The 21,600-nt window shown below is 34.9% G+C and overlaps 1 protein-coding gene across 8 annotated transcripts in view; it reads right to left on the bottom strand.

The window, feature by feature from the left end:
- Nucleotides 1–21,600, bottom strand: part of LOC117227422 (uncharacterized) — a 278,167-nt gene that overhangs the window by 69,265 nt on the left and 187,302 nt on the right. For all 8 annotated transcript variants that reach the window (XM_033482653.2, XM_033482673.2, XM_033482663.2 and 5 more), the window contains one exon: nt 1,677–2,561. In XM_033482653.2, the coding sequence (XP_033338544.2) occupies nt 1,677–2,561 (885 nt within the window). The remainder of the gene's footprint in view (nt 1–1,676; nt 2,562–21,600) is intronic.

Here is a 21,600-nt window from a genome sequence, read left to right on the forward strand (position 1 = left end):
TATCAGTTTAATTAGATACTGATTACAATAGCGATAAGAAATTTCGGAATTTTTGAAAATTCAAGAAATAAGATAATATTCGTTATGTATTGTACTAATTGTACATTTTTATATTATTTTATAATAAGATGTAAAACGAAAAATATAAGTAAAATGTAACTATTCTGTGCTCGAATAAGCAACATTCACGTTACTATAGGAATGGTGGTAAAAAATGGTGTAGTTTCTCATAGCAAAAATCTCATAGAAAAATGTCATCGAGAAAAATTTCTATTTTTTTTTGTGTGTCACATAAAACAATATTATTTCGTCCAAACAAGTTTTTATACTTGAATCGTCCACCATGCAGGTGACTATATGTATAAAAAATCTATTACAAAGAGATATGTTGGGCCAAAATTTGTATACTTTGTCGTGTTTAAAAGAATATTTACAGAGCAAAAATTGAATTATCAGTCTTTCCTTTGCTTTTCTTATTTAATCGTTTCCTTATTAACAGTGATAGCAGTGATTAACACGAGTCGAAATTTTAGCTTATTTTTGCAAATTTTTGCTTATTCCAGCATCTATTTATTTATAATCTGTATATTGTATTAATTTAAAATAATTCGAGCAAAAGTTTAATAATTCTTATAACGCGAAAACCTAACTTTAACTAACCAGTTAGCTGTTTTTTGCGAGTATACTCGTGGTAACACAGAATTTTGCCATTTCTTCGAATATTCTCGTCAAAAAAAGGATTAACTAAGAAAGATATCTATTTTGATATCCTTTATAAAATTATTTTAGAAAACTGTTGCATTCGAGAACAAAATATGAAGAAAATCAAATCTGACTTAATTTAAATAATTAGATAAGAATAATTGAAATATATCTAATATCTATATACATATAAAAATATATCTACTTCGATAATCTTTATTAATTTATTTTAGAAAAATGTTGCATCCGAGAACAAAACATGAAGAAATATAAATAATAATAATATAGAAATATAATATACTACATAATATAATATAGAAATATAATATAATAATTGAATAAAATTTATTGAATAAAATCATCGCCTAATAAAAGCCTAAATGCCCGTGATCTCAGAACAGTCTCCCAAGCTATATCTATCGAACTAAACATTCCTAAAGCCCCTAACTACCTTTCACCCTATCCTAGTTGCAAAATGAACTCGAAAAAAGAAGAAGAAACACACAAAAATTTGACAATTTACGCGTCCCACATACTTCGCCACGAAAAATCACTCCATCCTCGATTGTACCTTCCCACACACCCACTTTCGCCCCAATTCCAAAAAGTTCTCCGAATCGTTAAGAAGACCTCCACGATCCCTCCTCGCCCTTGCGAACAAAACAAACCCATCCGCACGCTCAAACCACAGCGAGCGTCGCCAATTGCTCCAAAACCCCCCTCTCGCCCCCCCATAAAACGGCGCCGTCATTTTCGATTCTCTCTGAAGTCAGAATATTCGATGTGAGCTCTAAAGAAACACAGACCGTCGCACCCCTGTGAAACGCGCGGGTGCTGTTACATTACCGACAGGACGGTGGTGGTGGGGGTTGGTTGGTTGGTTGAAGCGAGAATAGCGTTATAAAAACCGGCGGGAAAAGAGAGCAATATTCGTGTGCAACATGTGTGTACGGTCGTAGAGATGTATGACTCACTCGGCGTTGGTCTCCGGGGTCGGCAGGTCGCCGATGGTGGTCAAGGTGAGGGTGGACCAGTACAAGGAGCCGAGGTACTTCCTGGCCAGGGTCGCGTACTCGCCGGGCCTGTACGGGTAGACCCAGTCGCCCTGGAAGCCCTCCGCCTCGCTGAGCAAGTAGTAAAAGCAGCCGAACCAGTGCGCCAGGATCAGCAGTATGTGTATGAGATTGAGGACGCGCCACAAGTTCGGGTAAACCGTCCGCGACTCCACCATATAGTAATAGTTATAGACACGGTAAATCTTTAGGAACCTGGGGAACCTGAGCATAGGGTTGCTGCCGAGGTTCACTTGGAGGAGGTCGAGCGGCAGCAGCGCGAGCAGATCGAGCACGAACGCCTTCGACTTCAGGTAATGGCCGGCCAGTTTCTTGCTGTTGTAGACCATCAGGCCTTGCTCGAGGTAGCCGGTGCGGAATTGCACGGCCACGTCCAGGAAGAAGACGAGGTCGGTGAAGCCGTCGCAGGCGAGCCAGGCGGCCGGCGCCAGCGCCTGCAGCTCCGGCAAGCTTTGGCGCACGATCAGCGTCCAGAGGTTGTAGAGCACGCAGCCGGACAACAGCATCAGCCAGTAATAATAGAAATTCTCGTCCGGGTTCACCACCGTTTTCGGCGGCTTCTGCGGTCGCCGACGGCGACGGCCGGCGAAGTCTTTGTCGTCGGCCGCGTTGCCGTCGCCCTCGCCGGTGTCCAACGTCTCCTGGCTCTCCGGGATCTGCCGCGTCGAGAAACGCTTCAGGAACGAGTCCTCGCGCTTCAACGGCGGCTTCTTCTGGATCGTCGAGATCGCCGATGACAGCTGCACGGTCGTGCGCAGTTTCATCCACCGCTGGTTGCTCTTCGTTCTGCGAACAGAAAGAGGAATAGATCGACAGTCGTGGACGAATGGAATGGTCGCGTGACCGCGTACTAAGGACGGCGTGTCGGCACCTTGGCGCATCGTTGTTCGGTCGATTTGGGGAGTTTCGACGCGATTTAGTTCGTTGGTTCGACGTTTTTTGGGTTCTAGATAGTTTTAGTTAGGGGAGAGTTAATCGTTGAGGTCTTGATTGATATTGTTGGTGGTAGTTTGTACCTCGTGATGCGAAGCTCTTTGAAAGGAATATGACGTTCTTTTGGCAATATTTTTTGTTTTCTGTTTTTCCTTTTTGTATGTGAATCTGCAAGCTGCCTAATTTTGTTAATTGATTGACTGATGTGGTGTTGTTACATTGGTGATTATACAGTGATTCGTGAGAATTATTGTAATTAGGCTGTCCAGAGATTGTGAAGCGATTTCAGGAGTAGGTTGGGCCATGCAGATTTTTAATACTAAATTTCTATTTCTCTTTCGATATAAAAATGTTTCATTTCAACTGAATTGAATGTGAAGTTGTATTTCTTGAAGCTAATTTATTTGTTTATCTTGAATTTATCTTGAATTTATATAATAGTTTAAAATATTAGCATATCTAATATAATATAATATAATATAATAAATATTAGAGAGGTCTTTTACCTTTGAAACCTTGAAAATATTATTTTTAGTATTATATTAAATTATATGTTGAATATTAAATATATAATATAATACTCAATATATATTATATATTATATTATAATATTATATATTATATATTATATATATTTATTATTTAATGTTGAAATATTAATATTTAATATATATATATATATATGAAATATTAAATAATATTAAATATATAATATATAATACTCAATATAATAATATATTATATTATAATATTACATATAAATATAATATATTATTATACTACATTATATTATATTATATTACTATATTATATATATTATTAATATATTAATATATAATACTCAATATATATTATATATTATATTATTATATTATTATATTATATTATATGTTATATATATATATATATATATATATATATATATATATGAAATATTAAATAATATAAAATATATAATACATGATACTCAACATACGATATAATATAATACTCAAAATAATATTTTCAAGGTTTTAAGGATGACGCACTCGTCTTTTCTGGCTGCAAAGAATTTTTCCCTTCGGTGTTTCTTAACCAAACGAATTATCTGACCCCATCAGCGAGACTGGGTCGAAAGTAATGGAGCAGTAGAACCGAGAGAAGGGTAGTAAACCCAAAATTGTACCACGCTGTTAGGTTGTTACCTTCCAACGGGCGCTGCGGATATTTTGTTTGCTGTGCCGAATGCGAGGAGAGAATATGACGTGGTTTTCCCACAGGTGTTGTTGCTAGTGTTGCTAGTAAAATATCAGTTCAAGTATTAAATAGTCTACATTCTGAACAAAATGGGCGACTTCGCTGAAAGGATATCTAAAGAGAATATTTTATGCTCGAAGGAGTTTTAAGTCTTTGAAAATAATATTTTTGAGAGAGATTTTTATATACCTTCGTTGCAATGATTTTTCTATTTATGAAAGAGTAGATTAAGCAATGACAATTTTTTGTATTAACTAATTTTTGTTACTCTTTCAACTTAAGAATGTTTTATTGTAATTGAATGGAAAGTGAAGTTTTGTTTGTTGAATTATTCAGTATCTAATATTTTGGAACACGTTAAATTGTTAGGATTTCGAAATGTTTCAGGAGATTGAGCTTGTAAAAATCAAAAATGTCGCAATTGAACTGATGAGAAATTAAATTGAAGATTCGTTAGTCTGTAAATTATTTTTATTTTCAATCTACTTGGATTTCAGAGTTCAATATGATGCATTTCTATTTTTTAAATATCTAAGAACATTTATGTAAAAATCATCATATCATCAATCATATTAAAAATCGTACAAATATTATATTTTTGCTATCATCGCAACTCGGAGGAGCTATTCAGGCGGTTACATTCGGATTGGTCACCCCGTATAGACAGATTAAAATAATCCGATCCGGATTAAAGAAATCTACTTTTAGTAAACTTATTAATATAGCGGAGCTTCGATTAACTAGGATCCGATTATCTGCGATCCAGATTAATCGGAGTCTTGGCCATCCGGATTTCGATTACCTAACGCAGAAGTCATAGATGGCGTAATTAGTCGCTTTTAACAAAGAAGAAAAAAATGTTGATATAGAAATAAATGTTGCACGTTTATTTACCTATGTAGTGTTAATTGCATAGTAAATCTGGAACGATACTAATCGTAAGAGAATTAGTAAAAATAGCTTCTTCAAATTGATTATGTCATTAGACATTGAATTACAAAAATTGTGGATAATGAAAGACAATTTAAAAATTCTATGAACTGCAATAATATGAATAATTGTGAATAATTCTTTTATATGAGCCATTTACAAACTCCAACGTAAAACAATGGAAAAAGATCAAATGCAATATTATTATAGATTAATATAATATTTACATAATAATATAACATATAATATATAATGTATATAATAATATAATACAATATACTAATATATAATTATAATCTATAATAATATATAATAATATATCATTATGGTATAATTATATAATATAATAATAATAAATTTATATATATAATAATAAAGAATAATTAATATAACATAATATTAGATTAAAAATATGATTCAATAACATTAAATCAAGTTAGCAAAAAATTGACTTGCCCAACTTTTGCTTCAAACGGCACAATTATACCTAGTTCTCCGCAAGTCGAGCAACAAAGTAATTATTCCAAACGTTACAAAACGTTCAGCCAAAATACCATCGAGCAACAAACGTGTGAAAAAGTTTGGTTGCACAAATGACAAAATCGAAAATGAGTGAACTTCATCGCCTACTCGCAGAGCAACATTATTCTCACGAATGATACAAACTACGCTTGGACCAACATAATCGTCCGAATGAAATGCAATCATTCGGGGCACCGTCCGTAAACAGAGTCCCGCTAATTTAATCACATATTAATACCAATTTCGCGATTACGTTGTAATCTAATCGAATCGGCGATCCGAATTATAAACGAAAATGCGATCGAATTACAATGCAATTATAATTACTTTGTATATAATGACTTGTATATAATTATAATACTTTGTATATAATTACTTGTATATAATTATAATACTTTGTATATAATTACTTGTATATAATTATAATACTTTGAATTATAATTACGTTGTAATTATAATTCCTTGAGTAATTCGATCGCGTATCTGTTCCGATTCGACTCTGTCACTTAATTAAGATGCCGTGAGCTCTTCAAGAAATTTATAGGCACCCCTGAAGAGCGCGAGGATTCAAGCGTCGTCGTTGTCCCTGAAAGCTCGCGTCGAATAATTCCAACGCAAACAATTTCCTCCGCCGTGGCCAGGGATTAAAGTCACTGCGATGCAGAACTCGTTCGAAAACACTATACTCGACGAGTATATATAACTATAACTCGATGATATCCTATATCATAGGCTACCATCGTTTTCCTTTCCGCGCGATTTGGCAAAACTCTCCGCTGAAAAACATTTCGTCTTACTGCTACGGGGTTATGCAATATGTTCCACATACTTCTACCGGGATGCATCGTGCAAACCGATTAAACAATCAAATAACGGCACGGCGTCGCACGTTTCTGATCCCTGGGGATCGCTCTCGGGAGCCTCGCAGGACCGTTTGCAAACCACGTCCATGCATGGTATACACGTATCGCAAACCTTCTTGCATCACGCTCTACGGTTTCTCCTATGGACACATGTGTGGCACGCGTACGTACATGTATGTGTCGGTATAATACACAGGGTGTCCGAGAATTATTGTACGAGCGCGAAACGAGGGGTTCCCGAGGCGATTTGGAGCAACTTTTTCCTTTACAAAAATTCTCTCCGACGCATCGTTCACGAGTTATCAACGAAGAAACACTGACCAACGAGAGATCGCGCACGGCTGACGCGCCGCCCTCGCGACGGAGGCTGCGCGTACGCTGCGCCGGACGGCCGGCGCGACGCGTCACCGGCCGCGAGGGCGGAGCGCGGGCCACGCTAGCGCTCCGATTGGTCGCCGTTTTTCGCGAATAACTCGCGAACGAAGCCTCGTAGAACATTTTCGCTAAGGAGAAAGTTGCTTGAAATCGCCTCAAGAATCCCCCGCTTCCCGGAGGCACCACAATTCCCGGACACTCTGTATATATACGAATATATCTATAGTTATTACAAACAGGCAGTCCTACTTTCGTTCCATTCACTGTGAAAACTCACTGAAAAGAAAGAAACACACCATTTCTCACAGAGACGATCGGCGTCGCTTTATCGTATAACCGTCACCGTTACGATTCTATGTAGTACATAGTATACAAGTATAGATATATATGTACGTATCTAGTTCTATGTAACAGAGATGGTAAGGTGATTCTTGCTTGAAATAAGAAGTGAGCGAGAATCAGATAAGATCAGTTCAGAATCAGAGCGTCAGATGGATGAGAGGCAGACAGACAGACAGACTGGCAGACAGACAGACAGACAGACAGACTGACTGACAGACAGACAGGTATAGACAAACAGACAAAGATAGAGAGAGAGAGAGAGAGAGACAGAGAGAGAGAGAGAGAGAGAGAGAGAGAGAGAGAGAGACAGAGACACTGAGATAGTGGAAACTAGAGGTAAACTTTCTATATGCCACTACGCATTCTTTAATCGTTAATACACCTATGTCAAGTGTATCATAATGTTGAGTCGAGCGTGTACTCGTGTGAAGATCCGTGTAATCTTGCGTAGAAGTGTGCGTGTACTCGTGTCAAGATGTATATGTATACTCGTGCGAAGAAGTTTGTCGTCTGTATGTGTGTGTGTGTGTGTGTGTAGACGAGTATGCGTCGGTGTTCGCGACGTGGGTGTCTCGGTGTGAAAGTTTCGCGGCGTGTTTTTTCTCTCTTCTTTTTTCATCTGGTTGGGCGAAAGGCAATCGGAAATCAGTGTTCCTCCTCTAATTGGACGAGCCGCTAAGGGGAAGCAGTTGCGACGAACAGTGTCCAAGCACCGGCATTCGTTCGATAACGGTAACATCGTCATACAGCAATCCCTACGTACCTGTTTTTTGGTTCTAGTTGAACCTAATTTCACCCTTAACCGCCACCCTTGTCTATCGTTAGCGGTCTCGAGGAACGCTGATGCTTGATTTGAGTTATTATTGGCGTAAAAGTGGTAAATTAAAATCGTAATTAGAAGCAATTGTTCTTATTTTACTCTTCGATAAAGAAGATATCCAAGTTTAATTGTGTGGAAGCAAGAGTGTTAAAAACGTTGCTTTGGTTTTACAATTTTTTCTTGTAATTATATCATCGTTTATAGATGAATAGGTAATTAATGAAAAATTAATTAAAGTAGTTAAGGTTAAAGAAGATATCCAAGTTCGATTGTGTGGAAGCAAGAGTGTTAAAAACGTTGCTTTGGTTTTACAATTTTTTCTTGTAATTATATCATCGTTTATAGATGAATAAGTAATTAATGAAAAATTAATTAAAGTAGTTAAGGTTAAAGAAGATATCTAAGTTTGATTGTGTGGAAGAAACGGTGTTAAAAACGTTGCTTTCGTTTTACAATTTTTTTCTTGTAATTATATCATCGTTTATAGATGAATAAGTAATTAATGAAAAATTAATTAAAGTAGTTAAGGTTAAAGAAGATATCTAAGTTTGATTGTGTGGAAGAAACGGTGTTAAAAACGTTGCTTTCGTTTTACAATTTTTTTCTTGTAATTATATCATCGTTATTGATGAATAAGTAATTAATGAAAAATTAATTAAAGTAGTTAAAGGTTAACTGTCACGTATTTGCTGGGAGCGTAATTCGAGAGGAACATATTTGATTAAGTTTTTATGGTTTTAGTTATTGAGTCGGTTACGGTTATGTAAAAATGTGTGGGTGTGTGGTATTTGGTTTCATTGAACTCTCTTTCCTCGGTTATTGTACTGTTTTTTCACGCTATACATGCAGAAAGGTTCGGTACTTAAGTAGTGCAGTGAGTGGTGATTTTGATCGATTAGTTCGCCGATTAATTATTGGAAAGTGTAAAGGATCTTATCCTGGACGAAATTTGAAGTTTTAATTCAGATATGAATGATCTGAAAATTAGTCGATTTTTAACACAGGAATGTAAACAGAAATTTTAAATTACGATAGATTTTTAGTAGAGATTGTATTAATTTTAACTAGGGGTGAAATTGATTGCAGTTGATTTCTTATGTAAAATTTAATTGTAATAGATTTTTACTATAAATTTGAAATCGAGGTTGTACTAATTGTAACTAGGGGTGAAATTGATTGCAGTTGATTTCTTATGTAAAATTTAATTGTAATAGATTTTTACTATAAATTTGAAATCGAGGTTGTACTAATTGTAACTAGGGGTGAAATTGATTGTACTACATATTTTATGCAAAATTTAATTATAATGGATCTTTATTATAAATTAGAATTATCATAAATTTGTATAAATATTTAAATAGATTTCTGTATACATCGAAGTCTACGCTTCTTGCGTTCTAAAATTCTCATGCAGACGACACGGCGCTCCTTGGACATTCCGTATACGTTACCACCAACTTCCGACCCAATATTGGTCTCATCGTTAATACATATGGAAGTTCTAAATTCGTCAGATCGAGAACCATTTTCGTTCGCAAGCGCAGTTGCAAGTTTTCGGGAAATAGGTTAGAAATCTAAATAGGTTAGGAATCTAAATCTAAATTAGATATATTTTTTGGGAAATATTATGGAATGAAAAGGAATTGTTTAGGATATTTTAAATTCGTAAAGATGAATGGTTAGGTTAAACAAATTAGGATAAATAAAATTAAGATTATTGTTAATATTTATTTTAATTTCATAGTAGGTGGGGGTAATACTGTGAAATTGAAAGAAATTGTTTAGGGTATTTTGAGTTTGTAAAAAAATAGCAAATGTATGATAACAGTATATGACGTGACCAGGTACTTGAGTGTAGAATAGCAACTAAATGAACAATTAAATGTGGAGCACCGTGCATCCGGACGAATTCTACTACCGATATCTACTTCACTTTTACCGCTCGTTTCCTTTCTTCAATACCGAATGGGTTACCAAGCAATGCATTGTACTGCCTTATCGATTGGACTTTCTACTGCACGAAGAAATAAATGAGGATCCTTCGTTACTGCATGCCAAATACCGGAACAGGCTGCAATCCAATTTCAATACCTTCACGCTCATCGAACATCATATTTCCATTGTCGAAGCGTCCGCTTCAACTATTTCTTTCTCCTTTTTGGTTACCAAAATTTTCACGAATATTTGCAGCAGTGCACGGTTAAATTTACTGCATGTAAATTTAATCGTGCGCGACGCTATTTCCTTCTACGAACTGACTCGAGCACGACTCGACAAAATCAGAGAATATACATTCGGTGCATTCTTTACCTTTATACAGGGTGTTCCATAATTATGTTAACACATGGGAGAGAGAGAGATTCCCGAGGTCATTTGAAATAACTTTTTCCTTAGCGAAAATGTTCTACGAGGCTTCGTTTACGAGTTATCGACGAAAAGCACTGACCAATGAGAGGAGAGCGCGGCTGACGCCCCGCCCTCGCGACCACTGCCGCTACGCCGGATGGCCGGCGCGACGCGGCACTGGCCGTAAGGGCGGTGCGCCGACCGCTCTCGTTCTCCTATTGGTCAGTCTTTTTCATTAATAACTCGTGAACGATACCTCGGAGAAAATTTTTGTAAAGGAGAAAGTTGCTTCGAATGACCTCAGGAATCTATAATTTCCCGGAGGTAACATAGTTTTGGGACACCCTGTATACAAGCGAGATACATGGAGTTCCAACACAATATAAATCGGATTAATTTAAATAATTCTTCATTAACGAGCAATCAACGGGTGAGTCACGTAACATGTACAAATTGAAGGTTATTTCAATGACTAAATTAAGTTATTAAATTACGTTTATTTATGAGAAACTGTTAAATGCATGGCTTCGAAAATAATAGAAATTCTTGTAATTAAAGAGTAACTAATTTAAAGTTACTCGACGTTTGCAAGTCGCGTGGCTCACCCTGTATAATAAATAAGCTCCTCGATAAACATAAACCAATTTACGTCATGTTTGGACTCATTTTAATCGGAAAAATCTCGGCTATCCACTGGTGTTAAAATTCTTTAAATAAGATGGAAATGACTGAAAGCAAAAATTTGTTTGCATGTTTATTTTCAATATTGTCATTCTCTATCCTTGTCTAGTGAAATAAGGCCACTATGGTAGGGGAAGAAATTTTCTTCCGAAATTAATCGACGCGATTCTACGGAACGGTACAGCATCCGCTGGCATCAATTAGAAGAATTACGTTCCCAACCGACGGCTTTTCCCACCGGAAATACATCTCTTTCTCTCTTTCCCGTTCCAGAAGGCTAGCTGCGCAGGTCGTTGCCAATATGAAACGAACTGTGCGGTAGGTCTTTATCGGGTTCTTCCGAAGGTTGTAAGTCCGATCGTAAAGCTTCGAATCTTCGCCTAGATGTTCGTTGGGCTTATAATACTTGAATTTATAGTCCGCAGTAAAAGCCACCGACGGTCAGCGTTCGCTGTTGAAAATCTGACTGATTCTCCCGGAGGCTTTATTGCTGTCAGAAAACACTTTTCCAGGCCTCGATAAGTAAATTCGAAATGTGACAAATTGTGATGGCCTATTAGAGAAAGCCCTTGGCCGACCAAGAAACGACCGAATAAAAAAGAAGTAGTGGAAAATAGTGAAAATTATTATTATGTCAAATTTTAATTTGACGTAATTATATCGGGTGGCATATTTTAATAATTCCTAAATCTTATCGTTTCAAATATTATTACACTTATGAGCCGACTGTGGATTTTTACGTATAATAAATATTTGCCTGAATCGATTATAAGAATTGTCAAATTTTAATTTTGACGTAATTATATCGGGTGGCATATTTTAATAATTCCTAAATCTTATCGTTTCAAATATTATTACACTTATGAGCCAACTGTGGATTTTTACGTATAATAAAAAATTGCCTAAATCGATTATAAGAAATGTAATTCGCAAAAAACTGCCTTTCCTCTTTTAATAATTTTAATAAGTTCTACATAATATAAAGTATTCACAAATTCTTCTCATGTCTTCGCAATTTTGATTTTGACCTAATTGTTCATCAATTAATTAGTAATCTTCTAAAAATGAATCTCATAATTTTTTATACGTTTCATATTAATAATTTATATATATATATATATATATATAAACAAGTTTGAAAAGTTGGGAGAATAACGAATCGATATACGGCCTGTTTTTCTCACAGAGTAAATATTTTTCGGTTTCGATGATTCCTGCCTCGCGCAGAGAGAACGAATTCAAGGAGCAAAGTAAACGCGGTATAGAAACATCAAGCGTATTTTAGATCAAAGAAACGATTCCATTCGGAACGAGAACAATAATATGAAAAAATGGCGTGTTATTTTTTAATAAAATATTTCAGCCGTTTATTTTGGAAGTGAGAGAGATGGCGAAAGGTCATCGAACAAAATGGAAAATACATTACAGATTAAACTTCGTTCCAAGTAAAAAAGCAATCTTTTATTTCATTGAACAAATCGGCAATTACTTAGTTGCCAACCCAATACTTACACATAACCTAGCCGATGTTTTCGCGAGGGGGCGTCGCCTCGATTGCAACGTAAGGTTCGAGGGGCAAAAGTGAGCTGTGGAACTGGGATGAGATGGTAGCCCAGTTCGCCCAAAAACTTTCGCGCTACATACACTTTAAGTCTCGTGGGAAATGGATCGGAGCCCCCCCCCCCCCCCTCCCCGCAAAGATACTATCCGCGATATTAGACGTCTCTAATGAAACTGAAAACTTCCAATTAGCGTGCATCCCCGGGAAACGGTTCGTACGGGGGAAGGGTGACGCATTAAAGCCTTTCTCGCGAACGGCTCCCAGACGGCCATCGGGAATTTTCCGTCTCCGCCGGAATTCTCCGTAAGTGCCGTTCGGAGAATATTAACGGCGACGCGGACGGGGGAAGCAAAATAATCCCGAGGTAGGTGAGACGGGGTTTTCTCGGGTCGCGGGTATGGCGGCCATTTTTTATTCCTTTCATTGGACTCAACGGTCGTCGCGTTTCGCATTAACAACCGCGATTGGCCCGCGAATCGCGCGGTTCCAGTTTTAAGGTTAGGCTAGGTTAGGTTCGCTTTCTGTGTCCGAGATAAAATTCGTCGAGTTGAGTGCGGTGGAATAAATTGTTTTCTGTGAAGCGATAAATTCGCTGCGGATCCTTATGCTGAATTATGAGAAAAGTGTGAGAGGCTCACATTTCTGCAACTTTTTTTGTTTGAGGTTATGAGGGAAATTTAAACGACGCGTTTCGTCGATCCGAATTTGTTAATCTTGTTACGAGCTAAGAACATGGAAAGAGGTATAAATTTTTAGGGGAAACTGTGATCTTCGCTGTCTTAAATTGTTTGTAATTCATAACAATGTTATCGATTCTAGTGAATTTTTTACGTTTCGACCGTAAAAATTATACGGATGATACTTGTGCAGAATATTATACTAAATATACAGAATATTTCTAAATATTATACTCTTTCGAATACAACGGTATATTCTTTTGTATAATTATAAATGTTTAGAGAGATATTTTTAACAACTATCTGTCGAGTTCTTCAGTAAAACGTGTTCAACTTACATATTTGTTAGTAGGTTATTTAGTTATTTAGGTTATTTGGTTAGTAGTAGTATTTGTGTGCGTAATATTTTTCTATAAACTTTGATCCTTGATGTTGAATATCATTGGCAATAGCATGTGATAGATAAATCTAAAATGAAATCTGTTTCAACGATTTTTTTATTTTTTTATTCTATCAATAATTCAAAGAATTATTGAATATATATATAATTATAATAATTAATACAATATATTATTATATATATATTATTATTTTTTATTTTTATTTATTTATATTATATTGAATAATTCAAAGAATTATTGAATATATAAAATAAAATAAAAAGAAAGAGAGAGGGAGGAGAGAGAGCGAGAGAGAGAGAGAGATGTATTTACATGCACAGGGCTTTCCAATGGCTTTCACCCCTAGTTAAAGTTGTTAAATTTGTTAAAGTTATATTTATATAACTATATTATATACATTATATTTATATAACTCTATTATATAAATTATATTTATATAACTATATTATATAAATATAACTTAATTTATTTATTATATAAATATATATATTATATTTGTTATAGTTATATTTTACTGATTTTGATAGAATTTTAAGAGAAAAATATAAAAATAGAGAGAAAATATTATTAAGCGAATAAGCGAGTCGGTCATTTCATCTACAGTATACTCTTGATTTTCTGTAACGTTTCACCATTTTCACGGTTCGCTAATTCACTGAACCCGTTCGATTGATCAGAGAGAGATCGTTACGTTTGAGATATTTAATTGAAGAGATTGGATTCTACACGACGGAGTTAAATTTCGCAGATTAATTTTTCCAGCGAATCCGCGACATTAAACTGTAGAAATTAAACACCGGCGGCGAGTATTAATTAACGTCAAGATTAATTATGCAAATTATATTTAATAATTGTGTTATCTGATATTGCACTCAACAATATATATTTCAACGCGCTGATGCCGGTAATCGAGACACGTATCTCGTTTTATATTCATGTTGCCCAGCTAACAGGAAACGAGATACCTCGTGTAATATTGTGTAACATATCCGGTGAGTATATTTTTTTCAAAAATACAGGGTGTCCCAAAAATGTCTCGCAATCCGAAAGTGGCGGCTTCCTCGGGTCATTCGAAGCAACTTTTTCCTTTGCAAAAATGTTCTTCGAGGCACCGTTAACGAGTTATTAACGAAAAACGCTGACCAATGAGAGATCGCGCACGGCTGACGCCACGCCCTCGCGACCACCGCCGCTGCGTCAGCCGGACGGAAATTACATAAATGCTGATTTGTTTAACGTAAAAAGTCTACGGCCGTGCTTCGAACGTGCTTATTTATTCTTTAAATAAAAAACTTGTCGCACGCAATTAGGTTCCATAAATAATGATATACTAACACAAAAGCTATTCTTAATTGTATGTGGACACTTTTACTAAATTCAGTGTAAAATGTATGCTCTTTGACGGGCAAAAGGTTAATTTTCATGGCTCGTGCATAAAACTTATCAAATTAGTGCGCGCATACGTTGGCGGACGTAGCAATAACAATTTGCTGAGCAACGCGTTACAGAAAAAAAATACGACATCATATGAAAAAATAATCCGCGAACGGAGAATACAATCTTTCCGCATATATCGCATAAATGCAATAAATTTACTAAATATGTTATATACATATTTTATAATATAAAATAAAGTATGTTATATAAATTTAGTAAATATATATTATATAAATATATAAAATATATTATACAAACATATAATTTAACTAATAATTTAATTATTGTAACTTATATGAAATAATTTAACTATTGTAATATATATGAAATATATTATATAAATATATAAAATATATTATATAAACATATTATACAAACATATAATTTAACTAATAATTTAACTATTGTAACTTGTTATCTATTTTAACTAATTTATAATAATTCACTAAAAAGTAATCTGATTGACGATTAATGATTATAACGATTACTATAATAAAATTACTATTTATAATATATTATAACTAATTTATAATAGTTGATAATATATATTATGACTAACTTATAATAGTTGATAATATATATTATAACTAATTTATAATAGTTGATAATATATATTATAACTAATTTGTAATAGTTGATAATATATATTATAACTAATTTATAATAGTTGATAATACATATTAAAACTAACTTATAACAGTTGATAATACATATTAAAACCAACTAATAATAATTTATAATATATTACAACTGATTTACAATAATTCATAATAACTAACGAGTTATAATCATTGATCATTAACCAGATCAGTTAAAATACATTACTAAAATATCATTATTCATGGAACATAATTTTCGAAATGATTTATATTTAAGGTACAAATTATCTAAGCACGTCTTACGTAATTCGAAGCGCGACCACAGACTTTTCACATCAAACAAATCAACATTCACACAATTTCACTAGCATATAATTACGATTTTCAAAGAACGACGACCTCAATAATAACAACTTCAATCTAGTAGAAAAAAGATTCATCTTGCTTCAGCCCAACTCTGATCGCCACAAAGCGGCACAAATTGTCGCGAAAACATAACAATTCTGTTTATCGTTAAATATCATCTCTCGAATGTCAACACCGTCGACTGCACATTTCAGAGTCCACTCGTGAATTTCCTACCATCGCAGGGAATTCCAGGAGGATCGGAGCGCATCGTGCGTCCCCTTTTCAGAAGCATCAGAAATCGTTAGGGTGTAGAGAGCGTTCAAGTCGAGGAGTTCAGTTGTATCGTGTACACAGGGTGTCCGAAAAATGTCTCGCAATCCGGAAACGGAAGGTTCCCGAGGTCATTCGAAGCAACTTTTTCCTTTACGAAAATGCTCCCCGAGGCTTCGTTTACGAGTTATTAACGAAGAAACAGTGACCAATAAGAGGCGAGCTCGGCTGGCGCGCGGCGGCCCAGCCAACGAGCGCGCGGAGCCCGGCTCCGCTCACTGGCTCGGCCGTCTCGCGCCAAACGATCTCGCCTCCGATTGGTCGCTGTTTTTCGTTAATAACTCGTAAACGAAGCCGCGGATCGCATTTTCGCTAAGGAAAAAGTTGCTTCAAATCATCTCAGGAATCCCCTACATTCGGATTGCGAGACATTTTCGGTACACCCTGTATTATTAGTCTCTCTCTCGATGCCCGCCGGTGTACGTGGTATATATACGTGTCTGTTTGTATAGGTGTGAGTGCAGTTCAGAGGTTACCGTCCATATCGAGCAATGACCGGAGTACCTCTTGATCTTGCGTAGAGAGGAATAGAGCGCCATGACGGCGCGTACGTTACTCCATTTTTGCGAGCCCCTCGTGCTACGGGGTCTCCTGGCCGCAGCTGGTATCTCGGTATCGAGGCCATTGCTCTCCAAGGACTCCGAGGTCGTTGAGGTCCCGCCCGGCTCCTGGGCATCCTTCTCCAAGGACCCTCCGTAGCTCGAGGAAGTGCCCGGACGATACAGCTCCGATAACCTGCGAAGAAGACAGAACCCCGACGGGTTGCCTCTCTCACTCTCTTTCTCTCTTCCTCTTTGCCGTCATCCATTCGCTCGGTCCTCCGGGAGTCCTTTAACCCCCCCGCTCCTCTATCGCCACCTCTCAAACGTGCCTCTGTCGTTTCATACTTTAAATTCTCGCCGGCTCGCTCGCCTTGCCCTCCGCCCAGCGCGTTCCCTCGCGCGGTAATCATTTAAAGCCCGGTGGTACTGCTCGTCGATTTCTTTTTTCTTTTTGCTGAAGTTTAAATATGTTGCAAGCTGGTTACTGTGGGCTGACCAATCGGGATTGGTTTGATTTCGAGCGTAGTTAAGTTTGTATTTATCGAATGAGAGGTGTGGCATTTAAGAAAAATTCAAGTCATTTACTCCAATTTTAAAAAGTCACTTTTTTTGTCGCGCACGAATATGTTTTTTGCCAGAGGTTCAACAGGGTGTATAAAAATTACATGTCACGAACATCATAGCGTGATTCTACACCTCTGGATCGGCGGAGATTTGCTGAAAAATTGGTCGCAAAATTGTTCTTGACTTTTCAAATCAAGCTCTAAGGGTGAAATTTTGTTTATTGCTGCATATGGAATTCGTCAAGAGAAACAAAGGAAAGGAACCAAAGGTCTGAAAGGAATCATAGGTCTCGTGTCAACTTTTTGCATAAAAAACGACGTTAAAAACGACATATAAAAATTATATAGAGTGTCCTAAAAATCGTGATGCAACAGACCCGACAGTGAGTCTGGGTGCAAAAATAGGTATAATATAAAAATAGATATAATATAATAATAGGTATAATATAAAAATAGGTATAATATAATAGTAGGTATAATATAATAATATGTATAATATAATAATAGGTATAATATGATAATAGATATAATATAATAATAGGTATAATATAATAATAGGTATAATATAAAAATAGGTATAATATAATAATAGGTATAATATAAAAATAGGTATGATATAATAATAAGTATAATATAATATAAAAATAGGTATAATATAATAATAGGTATAATATAAAAATAGGTATGATATAATAATAAGTATAATATAATATAAAAATAGGTATGATATAATAATAAGTATAATATAATATAAAAATAGGTATAATATAATAATAAGTATAATATAATATAAAAATAGGTATAATATAATAATAAGTATAATATAATATAATAATAGGTATAATAGGTATAGATATAATGATATAATGTAATAATGTAGTAGTACTAATAGGTATAGATAGATGTAAAATGTAAAATATAATAATATTTATTCATTCGAGGCTTCGTTTTTTTCCGAGAAGAATTTGGCGGCAAAAATAATGCTATTGAATAGGAATCAAGTGGCGCGTCTGGCCATGACATATCAATTTTATTTCCTCTCATACTAGAGGTCACGCGAACCTGACGCATTTTCGAACTCAGTTTTCTTGAAAACAAAGCTTTAAATGATAAAATGCTAACCCCTTTTTCCGGCTTATTTTTGCATGTAATCAGTTATTATATTTAACATCGTTTTCTATGTAAAGGGGTTGAATTGAGATCCATGGTTCCTTCGAGACTTTTGTTCATCTCGATGTGTACAATATGTTGCAATAGAACAAAAGATTGGGTTCTTTAACCTTGACTTTCAAAGTCAAGGACGATTCTGCGGTCTATTTTTTGAGCAAATGCTTACCAATTTTTTAGTGGAAAAAGTTGCTCAAAGTGTCAAGCTCTATAACATATTTAAATTTCTTCAAAATCGACGACCACATGACCATGTTTTAAACAACAATATATATATATATATATTGTTTATATATATTATAATTAATATATATATATTATATATATATATTATAATTAAAATAATATATACATATATATATATATATATATATATATATATATATATAAATACCATAAATAGCATGTACCGTCATCAACGAACCAATTCGTTTAATTTGTTAAACAATCGAGACAGATGTGCCGTAAAAATGCAATGTAACCAAATTATACTGCGACTCTCATTTTAATGCAACCATGCAGCTGTCTTCGAAATCCTAAACTATGCTTTATTCGAAAAAGTGTTTCAAATAAAAGTGTCTCCAAATTTGTTTAGGTAAAATCTCAAGGTGACCTTTAGCTTTTGAAATGAAGCCGTATATTTTCTAATTCAACCAAGCTGAATTCAATGACCTAAACTCATCGACCTAAATATGTTGGTGTATCAAAGTTATCCAAGATCTCGTTCACCGATACCAAAGTCTTGTACATTTTGGTGGAAACTCAAATTTCTCTTGGGTGGCTTTAAAAAGGGGAGGGATTACCGAGAAGAATTTACCAGTCTTGGCAATATGAAGGTTCGCATTAGTGCCTTGCAACAAATTAGTGGTGCAACAACCATGACAGCTAGCAGATTAAGTTAGGTCACGTGACGCCTCGAGACTCCGGTACAACGGAGTAGAAGAATAACGGGTGTACATGCTCCGTAATATGCGCGTCGCGTGACCTACCCCCACTCCTCCGATCCGGAGTCTGGCCTAATCTCCTGGCTACCATGAATGCGACCCTTGAAAGAATGGATTTTTTTTAACTATCTCGTTTCTCATGCTCATTCGTTTCCACGTGCACCCTTTGTTTAATTAATGGTTATTTGATTAACTTTATTTATTCATAATAGAATACTATACGATTATAATAATATAAGTAAATTAAATTAATTAAAAATACTAAATAATGAATGGATGAATTAAAAATACTAAGTAATAATTAAATTGATTTAAAATACTAAATAATAATTGAATTAATTAAAATACGAAACAATAATTGAATTATTTTAATAATAACCTAAAAATTACGATAACAACGATAGCCTTGAATCGCACATGATCGAGCTTTTTACCAATAAGGACCAGAAAGATGGCGAAAGATCATCGAAGAAAATGGAAAATAATAGACCGATTAAAGTTCATTTCTTGTTTATATATATATATATATATATATATATATATATATATATATATTAATATATATATTATAATAATGTATTATATATTATAATATATATATTTACTATATATATTATAATATATATATTTACTATATATATTATATATAATATATATATTTACTATACATATTATAATATATATATTTACTATATATATTATATATAATATATATATTTACTATACATATTATAATATATATATTTACTATATATATTTACTATATATATTATATATAATATATATAGTAAAAATTGAGTTTTATTTCACATTGAAATACCGAAATTACTTTCCTGCCAACCCGAAACAGTAATGTCTCTCTAATTGACGTACAGATTGTCCGGGAAAATGGACAATTTGAGAATAGGAGATACGAACATTCGAGCCTTTTTATAGTTGTTGACAATTTGTGACTATAAAAAGGAATCGCAAGGCTCGAATAATCGTATCCCCTCTTCCCGAATCGTCCAGTTTTCTGTACAATCTGAGCGTCAATTAGGGAGACATTACTATAGACGGAGCACGTTCATGCCGCGTATCGATCTCGCTCTCGGAACCGTTCTGCTGGCTGCTCGACGATAGCTCTCCCAATAGCGACTGTTTGTGCTCTCGAGAGCTTATTTTTAAGAGGACACGGGCATTACAGTTTCTTTCGAGAGTCACTTCGAGCCAGCAGGGAGCGTGAGACATAATATGCTTTGTTTTCTGCGCGTAGAGTGCCGACCTGGGCAATGCTGGATGAGATTGTATTTGAAAGCAGAGCTATAAATATTTTAGGCGGTTGTTCCCTGAAGCACGTTGGTCGATCTGATATGTATAGGTATGAAATACTAATACTGAAATATCAATACTAATACAGCTGAATAGGCGGTAACACAGCTAAATACCATTTTTGCGCAAACGAATGACGGAGAAAAAGTTCTGCAAGTCGTTAGAAGCGTTCTAAAATTTCTCAAGCTGCTTGTGCAGTTCGAAGTTTCCTAATAATCAATTGCTAAATTATATTTACAATCGCAGTCAGCGTTTCAGTCGACTTCTGCCCAGGTAAAATTGAATTTTACGGAACGCCACGCAACAGACTTCGGTACTTGTTGCGTATCTGTTGGCGGAAACGTTAAAAGTAAGCTCTCGAATGCGTAAGCGGAATAAATTATTGCTGCCTGAGCGAGGAGCAACGATATTTTCCGTCGCAGTGCGAAAAGTCTGCTTCATATTTATTTAATTCGGATTACACGCGTCCAGCGACCGCATTAATGCATTGTGGTTGCCGCTTAAAATTCCGACGTGCAAAAATTATTGCTTCTGCGAGTGCACTCCATACTTTTTACTTGTTGTAATACGACATCTCAAAGTGAAGGGTCACCTTAAAAAAAAGATCAATCGCGAAATTTAAAATGTGCAAAATTTCTTTTACGTTTTTCTCGAAACTACATTTTTCAACATGGCCGCCATTTACTTCAAATATCTTAAAAATATAATTAAAATATAATATTATAATTGTATATATACTATATATTTTGTTATATAAAATATAATAAAAATATATGAAATATAATAAAATATGAAATTAAATGAGTTATAAAAATATAATAAAAATATATTAAATATAATAAAATATAATATCGAATGAGTTATAAAAATATAACAAAAATATATTAAATATAATAA

This window comes from Megalopta genalis, chromosome 16 (assembly GCF_051020955.1).
Source record: "Megalopta genalis isolate 19385.01 chromosome 16, iyMegGena1_principal, whole genome shotgun sequence".
Classification (NCBI taxonomy): Eukaryota; Metazoa; Arthropoda; class Insecta; order Hymenoptera; family Halictidae; genus Megalopta; species Megalopta genalis.